The sequence below is a fragment of the Cryptomeria japonica genome, chromosome 9, assembly GCF_030272615.1.
Source record: "Cryptomeria japonica chromosome 9, Sugi_1.0, whole genome shotgun sequence".
NCBI lineage: Eukaryota > Viridiplantae > Streptophyta > Pinopsida > Cupressales > Cupressaceae > Cryptomeria > Cryptomeria japonica.
The window spans coordinates 204,851,022-204,859,968 of NC_081413.1; the positions used below are offsets into that span (position 1 = coordinate 204,851,022).

The following is an 8,947-nucleotide window of genomic DNA, read 5'->3' on the forward strand; positions in this document are numbered from 1 at the left end:
AAATTAATTCATAACACTTATGATAGACTAAATATTCTAGAAAATATTATTATTCTCATATATGAAACTATCTACACCACTATGAACATTGTGGAAAAATAGTCCAAATAAAAAAAAAAATTATAAAAGGGGTTAGAGACTCAAAATATTAGCTTATGAAATTGCACTAACAAAATCAAAAGCTCTAATGGTGAAGCGGGCAAATATTTTGAAATAAAATCAATTGATGTTAACACATTGTTGTTAACTTTTTGGAGAACTATCACCAAAAGTTGTTGCCAAATTAAATTAGAATCGCTACAAATATTTGGAGATCTTAGATAAAATGAGACAAATTTTGTTGAAGGATCTATTGAATAATTTTTCAATTTTCATAAAAAAGTATTAGAAAATAATTTTTTTAATACTCAAATATAACTATTATACTCAATTTAAAAGATAAGATTTTATCAAATAATTTAATTAAAGAAATAAAAAGATAATAATATGAAAATAAAAATAACTTAAGACAGGAAACCTCCAAAACAAAGAGATAAATGTAAATAATGAATAAATCACAATTCAAAATCATGTCAATCTATTTTATATAAATGCTTCATTTCTCTTTCAAAATGGTTGTCAATCATTCTTAATAGCTACAGTATGTTAAAAATACCCATCATTGAAATTATAAGTTTAATGCCAAACAAGAACAATATATTTATCCAAGAACAATATTCTAAAACAATATGTCAATCATTGAACTTCTCAATATTCTTGTCTTCGGATTTTGTTTGTTTTAAAATCATCGTTTCATCGTTCTGATCCTATTTTTCGCCACATTCATGATGTATAGCCACAACTACGAATAAGTCTTTAACTTTTCACGCATTTTTCTAGAAACTCTGTTGTAAATCGTTGTCAGAGAAATTAAAGTAGAATGCGAACAATGGCCCCTATAAATAAAGGCACGTTTCATTACAGTTTTGTATAATCGTTTTAAGTAATATTAAAATTACTTTTGCAATGGCAATCCCGAGGACAAACTATTTTCTTCTCTCCATGTTTTTGTTTATGATAATTTTTCATGTTCAAATGCTTTGCACAGCCGAATCTCCAGGGATAGACAGAAAGGTATGCTTTCACTGTAATCTTTATTTGATATAGTATTTTTTTTTTATCAGTAAAGGTAGAGTCGAGATTTATATTAATTTGAGTTTACAGTATCTTTACAGCTGAGTGGCATAGCATAAAAAACCATTCTCAGCAATTCCAGCAAAACAATGGTTTCCAAAACAGGCAGGAAATCATTATCATTATGATTTATCCTCTTTTTTTTTAAAACCCAACGAAATTATTCAGTCTTGAGATAATAGAACTAAAAAGTTTATATGGCAGATTCCCAACTGCCTAGGCAACAGAGATTTTAAACATAAATAAGAAGCCAAAATAAACTATATACGATTTTGGATTAAGCTTCGAGAAAGAAAATTTCACCGCATTGAAAAAGAAAGCCTAGCTTGCACTGGAAGGATCAGGTTGGGGCAGATCAATTCTCTCTCTTCCATGGCCTCTGCCTGCTGGACGACCACGGCCACGACCAGAGACCCGACGGCCTCTCCTTGAAACACCCCAGCAATTTTGGTTGGCATGGGGCTCTTCGTCTGCAGCTTTCAGGAACAGGATTATTATTTGAGTTTTGATAATTTGTTTGACTTTGAAACTCATATGAACTTTCAATTTGAAACAAATAGTTAAGTTTTCATAATGTATATATGTATACCTTATCCATGCTGTCTCTTGTCCTCCCCTAACCATTCCCAAAAAAGATTGGAAAAATCACAGACAAGAAAACACGTCCACCCATCCCAAAACTTGAAGTATTTATCTGTGCTGACAGAGCAATATTTCTTGTCTCAAATTAGGATTATGTGGTGTACATGGGCGCTACTCCAAAAGATGATGGGAATTCCCAGAAAGCACCTGCTACCTTGTACCTTGAAATGCTTGAATCTGTATATGGAAGGTTATTACATGTTAACTATAATCTACTTTCATGTATTGCAATTTTTTTAAATGAAAACTAGTCTGTGCTACCGGCTTTATTAGCTGATATAATTGTAATATTGGTGGCAAAGTTATAAGGCAGCTAAGGACGCGTTGAAGTATAGTTATGACAAGAGTTTTCGTGGGTTTGCAGCTACACTTTCTCCATCGCATGTCCAACAACTCTCAGGTAAGCTGGTTTATATTCATATTTATATATATTCTGTTCATATGTTTTGATATGCTGTTCGTATGTTTTGATATGCTGTTGAATTATAGGCATGGATGGTGTGGTTTCGGTGTTTGAGAGCAAGAAGTTGAAAACCTTAACAACTAGATCATGGGATTTCGTTGGCTTGCCTGCATCTGTTCAAAGCAATAGTTTGGCTTATCAGAGCGACATCATTATTGGCCTTTTGGACACAGGTAATTTTTTTAAAAGAACAGAGTTTAAGTTTTAAATGTTCTTCTGTAATTAGCTTCGTAGTTTTATTTAGTTGAGACATTTAATGGTGGATTTTGTAGTGAGCCCTTAAACATTGGAAGCAAATAAAATAATGCAATTTATTCCACAAGTTTGATAGACTAGAAAAAATAGTATAATAAGTTATTCGCTCTATGGTTGTTTTTCTTTCATCTTTTCTTGACGTGTAATTAGCTTAAGGGCTTTACTTGAAACTAGATGAAAAATAAGATTCATAGAAACTGACACAAAACTAACTCTCTGAGAGAGATTAATGTTATGATGATTTAGTCATTAGTTTTCATATCTGCGTTCTTCTGTAGGAATATGGCCAGAGTCAGAGAGTTTTACAGACGAGGGATTTGGTCCCGTTCCCTCCAAATGGAGGGGTGGATGCCAGACAACACCAGATTTCTCCGCCTGCAACAAGTCAGACTCATTTCTACTGATTTTATTGTTGATATATTGCATTAATTTCTTTTGTACTAGTAAATTAATTTCTAAGATAAAATTTAATATTGATACTCAGGACATAATTACGTATACAGTGAGAATCATTTACATTTTTAAAGTTATCTACATAAAATGAGGAACACAGTCTAGCTGCAATGGCCAAGTACGGTAGGAGATAAGCTCAACAAATTTTTGTGTCTTCGGAAAAATTAAATTGTGTTATGTAGCTAAATATATGATTTAATGTGCAGAAAACTTGTAGGAGCAAAATTTTATCGTAGTTTCACCAGTAGTCCACCTGAAGGAGATTTCTTGTCTCCAAGAGATGGAGAGGGGCATGGAACACACACCTCCTCTACATCTACTGGAAATTTTATCAACAATGCAAGTCTTTATGGTATTGCTCAAGGAGAGAGTCGAGGTGGAGTCCCTGGTGCAAGGGTTGCTATGTACAAGGTTTGTTGGACTGGCGAGGGTTGTGGGGATGCAGATATTCTTGCAGCCTTTGATGATGCCATCTATGATGGTGTGGACATTCTTTCTGTGTCCCTTGGATATCCTTTTCCTCTCGACTACTTTCAAGATAGCATTGCCATAGGAGCCTTTCATGCAATACAGAAGGGAATTCTAGTATCCAATTCTGCTGGAAACTCGGGACCCTCTAGGGCAAGTGTTGCAAATTATTCTCCTTGGTCTTTAACTGTTGCAGCAAGTACTATTGATCGCAAGATGGACGCTGAACTTCAATTGGGGAACAACATTTCTATAGGGGTAAAATTCTAAACTTCTCTTAGAAACAACTTTTCTATAAAGGTGCTTGAACACTTTTAGCAAAACATTTTTTATCAATTGAAACTATAAGCCAACAACCATTTTACTCTCTATACATTTTAAAATCCATCCTCCATTATTTAACTCAGCTTTCTTTGACCCAAAAAAATTATTTAACTCAGCTTTATTTGACCCAAAAAAAAGTTAATTGCTAGTCTTAAATTGAGCAACTGTGTACAGGGAATTGCTATAAATACATACACGATGGAGAAACAATGGTATCCCTTAGTATATGGAGGGGATGTTGCTAATGTTTCTGGAGGCTATACTCCAGATAGCTCTAGGTAACAAACAAAGTATAATTCACGATGCAGTTTACAAACATTGTAGTATATAAACACTTAGAGAGATTATGCTTCTATCAAGATTCTCAAAAGTTGTTTACTTCTATGAAAATTACAGAGGTTGTCTATTGGGTTCTCTGGATGAGACAAAAGTAAAAGGAAAGATAGTTGTTTGCAATTTCATTAGCAGTCCTCCAGATTATTCAGTTTTTGTAGCTGGTGGTGCGGGTGCTGTTATAATTAATGACGGATTCAATGACACAGCCTTCCCATGGTTAAACCCTGCGACAATAATATCTACCGAACAGGCAAAAATTGTGTTGTCTTACATAAACTCAACTAGGTAAATTTCACTACAGTTGTAATGTTAAGTCATAGACTACTATTAATTATTACTAATATTTGTAGTCCATCAGCTCTCCCATTGCAATTATTCAAAAAACTACAACTCCCAAGGCACCTGCACCAATAGTGGCTTCATTCTCATCACGAGGTTTCAATCCAATCACACATGACATTCTAAAGGTATGTATTGATTTCTTTTCTTTATAACATTAATCTATGTTATAAAATAAAAATGTTTCGAAAATAAATTAATGCTGCGTTCCCCAAAAATGGTTAGAAGGCACATTTGCTATTTTGAAAATAATATGATATAATGATGGCTATGTGTTATCAGCCCGACATCACTGCACCAGGTGTGGACATCCTAGCATCTTGGTCCACAAATATATCACTTACTGGTTATGCAGAAGACACAAGGTTTGCCAGCTTTAATATAATATCAGGAACATCCATGTCATGCCCTCATGCTGCAGGAGCTGCAGGGTTTGTTAAGTCTTATCATAGCGATTGGTCTCCTGCCGCTATAAAGTCAGCTCTCCTCACTACTGGTATTTGACCACTTAAACATTTCTCTAGTAAATATATAATTTCTATAACAATTTAATTACATAGAAAATCCACAAAACCAAATCCATGACAGTTTAACTTGTGATGCAGCATTTGTAATGGATGAAACATTGCCTGGGAATGCGGATGTAGAATTTGGGTATGGGGCTGGCCAGATTAATCCATTGAAGGCAGTCGATCCTGGGCTTGTTTATGATGCAGGTGTAGATGATTACATCAATATGCTTTGCAGTGAGGGTTACAATGATACAACTTTACGTTTGGTGACTGGAGACTTCAGTAGTTGCGACTTGGTACCACCATCTAAAAATGGAGCAAGAGAACTAAACTATCCTTCAATAATGGTTTTGACTGCTCCAGGAAAGTCATTTCAAGCTAAATTCCCAAGAACAGTTACTAATGTAGGAGTTGCAAAAAGTACATACAAGGCGATTGTAAGTGCACCCTCTGGAATCAATGTGACAGTGGAACCAGACACATTATCATTTTCATCTTTAAACCAGAAGCTATCATATAATGTCACCATTGAAGGCGGATCCTTAAATACCGACACACTACTTTCAGGTGCCTTAACTTGGAGCTATGGAAATTACACAGTGAGAAGCCCAATTAGTGTGTATGCTCTCTCACTGTAGCTTCTCATTTGAAGTCCAATATCTCATATTAGTGAATTGTGTGGCAACACAACACATATATCTGGTTGTATTTTGTTATTTAAACTTGTTTTTAAGACATGGGCATGCTTCTATAGACTAGCATAAGAACATTTGCGAGGACATTGACACAAAGATAGTAGAAATTATTAAATGTGCAAATTAACTTCAATATTTTTTATGAAATGTTTTTAAATAATGATTTTTTTTAAAGCATGGAAACATTATCTTTTTATTAATTTTCTTAAAAATTTAATATTATTATTTGTATATATTTATAGATTGAATTTTATATTATATTTTAAAAATCTTTCAGAATTTTTTTACAATTAATCAATAAATGTAGATATCTTTATAAGGCAACAAATTAATACTTTTCATTTAGATTAATAAGGTAATCATTCATTTGTCAATGTTATAGTTCTCAAATTCCACTAAATGAAAAAGACAAGATGTGTTCAACAAAGTTATCATTATGAATAGTATTTTAAGATTTCATTGATACAACAAATTCCACAAAGCAATCTATTTAGATCTTACAAAGAGAGGGAATGTTTTATATTACGGAACAAACAGGTTTTGAAGGAATCTGAAACCCTTTAACAAAGTTCTACAGCAAAAAGTTGCATAAAGATATACCCATTAAAAAAGCAATCAAGAGTCAACAAAAGACCAACAAAAAACCAAAACCTAGCAGAGAGATAGAAAAAAGGAAGAAACTACTACAAATTTTTAAGGGCCTCTGCAGCCTCAATTTCTAGTTGGGTCATGTTTATAGCAATTTTCTTGAGTTCCTGAATTTCTTGGTTGGTCGATTTCTTCTTCAAATTGGCTCTGGTTATTTTACAAGGCCCAACTGTTTCCTCCTATTTTTTATCTAGGGCATCCACATCCATAGTAGTCCCTTCTTGATGGAGGGTTTCGAGCTTTCCAACCATGGTGTTTATGCTCTCGGCAGAATTTTTCACCACTTTATGACTGTAAGTGACCAAAGATATCAGGTTCTCATTAACTTTCTGGAAATTATTCTCCATCTGACTCAATCTACTTTCATACTCTTTCTTGATTTTATCTTCCAAATAGGATATTTTTCTATCAGTCTTTCTTTATATCTTTTTCCATACTCACCATTTTGTACATGGAGTCCACAATTGATTTTCTCTAGTCCAGCGTCTACTATTCCCCAAATTGATTTTTTTGTTTTCTATTAATTATGAAGAGTTTGATGTTGATGTCCTTGATCTCATGGAAGGCTCATTTAAATGTCATAAAGTTACGCACAACAACATCATGGACAATGGCCAGGACATCATCTAAGTTCTCCCTATCCAAGCTGAGAAAAGAGAAATTGGTGTTAAGGTCCTTCAAGAAGGGAGGTCTATCACTCTTGGTGGGGGTCAGAACACTTATTCAGGCAAGAGTTGTGGGAGGGTAGAGAGTCAAAATTATATGTAGACATAGGGGAAGGTCTTCCTCTGTTAGCTTTGTAACCAATCTTCAAGGAAGACTCTGACCTAGAATCAGACTCTTCCATCTCAATATTCCATTCCTCCTCATCACAGGAGAGACTTACATGATCATCTTCGGCAGACTCACTAGAACTTTCAAGAACCCTAGATGAAGGAGAGGGAAAGGTTTTAATATGTTCATGAATCATGAAAAGTAAAACCCCATGAAGGATAGGAACTATTTTGTTCTTTCTATGGTCCTTAATACTGGAATTGATAGACACCAATAGAAGAAAGGGAAAATAAATTTGCATTGTGTGCCTAAAGTGATTTAGCAAAATAAAATGATGCCTGAAGGCCCTAGTGTATCTACCATCAAGGGTAACATATTTTATTAAAACAATAAGAATAAAGCACCAAATGGATTTGAGTTTACCTACGTCATAGCTTATTTTATCCACTTTAGCTAGCTTTGTACCCTCCTTCTCATTTTGGTTAAATCTTTTGATGGTAGCATCTGACATTTTCTTGTATGTGTAGAATTTCATGCCTTCCATTGATAGGCTAGTGACCTCAACAATTAGCTTCTGATCAATCTCCACCTTCTTGCCCCCAATTTAGATTTTACCATCCTTCAAACCCTTGGTGAATTTCTTCATGACATTGGCATGAATCCACACAATCTTTTAATAAATGGGGTAGGCCCACCATGATCCAATATGTGCCATATATTTTTATTCTTCTTGATCTCATTGCAATTTAAGGGTTTAACCTTTTTCCTTTCTCCTCACATGGCTTCAACAATGGTTGTAGTGCACAGAATAAGAAAACTCCAGAATGGGCCACAAAATACCCAGAAAGCATGAGAAGTACACAGAAATAACAATAGAATGACATGCTTACTCATAAAAATCTTAACCATCATATTAAGGTGTGACATTGGTATTTATTAAAGTGTCTTGTCTGGTCTAGGCTAAATCATATAACAAGGCCTTAACTTCAACCAATAAATAATCACCAAGATGCCATACTTTTTCATCATTACTCCTAACGTCCAAATTAGCAAAGTGGTCAGCCAACCCATTAGCTTCATGATAGGCATGGGAAATATTAAAATATAGGAATGACTTTAATATATCCCTAGAATTCTTGATCTAAATTTTGATGTTCCAAGAAGGTTTTTGTTTTCCCATTAGGCATTGGATAATGTTGTTAAAATCTTGTCAAGCCAGATTGAATTGGCATTAATATTTTTGGCCAACATCAACCCATGGTAGGCTACCACAACTTCAGCTAGGTGGTTGGTCTGACATCCCAAGGGAAGTGCCACTGTTGATAAATGCCTATCATATTCATCTCTAATCACCCCCCGACACATAGTTGACCCAGATTTCCCTTAGCCAGCCCATCAAAGTTAGTTTTGACCCATCCAGCCGGAGGAAGGATCCAATGCGAATTATCGCTAGGAGAATTAGCAAGTCTAGGATCCTCAAGAGAATCCAACTTTATGTTCCATCTAGAGGTAACTTCAACATCATATGAAGAGACACAATTTACTTGAAACTTATGGTTAACCTAAGCAGAGAGAAAGTTATGAGAGATGACCCTTCAAATTTTCTTGAAGACAATTGCAAGATGAGAAGCAACGTTCCTGAAGATTTTATTGTTATGTTCTCTCCAAAGAGCGCACACCAGATGGGGAAAAGATAAGGACCAAAGAAGCTTTACAGAATGGTTAGCAATTGACACTCTCCATTGGGCAAAGGAGTCCACAAGAGAAGAAGGGATAGCCTAATCCATGTTCCATAAATGCATTAGGGACCCCCATATTTCTAAAGTATAATCACAGTGTAGGAACAATTGAGAGATAGACTCTAC

General features: G+C 34.7%; 1 protein-coding gene across 1 annotated transcript; it reads left to right on the forward strand.

Moving 5' to 3' along the window:
• Positions 1-1,919: 1,919 nt before the first annotated feature.
• LOC131038855 (subtilisin-like protease SBT4.14) lies at positions 1,920-5,700 on the forward strand. Its single transcript, XM_057971410.1, has 10 exons — positions 1,920-2,005; positions 2,118-2,215; positions 2,305-2,451; positions 2,812-2,917; positions 3,193-3,712; positions 3,953-4,056; positions 4,175-4,399; positions 4,473-4,581; positions 4,736-4,949; positions 5,059-5,700. The coding sequence occupies exons 1-10, from the start codon at positions 1,920-1,922 to the stop codon at positions 5,601-5,603; spliced, it is 2,154 nt and encodes a 717-aa protein (XP_057827393.1). The 3' UTR covers positions 5,604-5,700.
• Positions 5,701-8,947: the final 3,247 nt, after the last annotated feature.

What these genes read in the sequence shown, in the direction of transcription:
- LOC131038855 (XM_057971410.1), top strand. Translation starts at nt 1,920, where the DNA reads ATGGGCGCTACTCCAAAAGATGATGGGAATTCCCAGAAAGCACCTGCT. An exon ending in CTTGAATCTGTATATGGAAG is followed by an intron (nt 2,006 to 2,117) that starts GTTATTACATGT and finishes TTGGTGGCAAAG; the next exon opens with TTATAAGGCAGCTAAGGACG. An exon ending in GTCAGCTCTCCTCACTACTG is followed by an intron (nt 4,950 to 5,058) that starts GTATTTGACCAC and finishes CTTGTGATGCAG; the next exon opens with CATTTGTAATGGATGAAACA.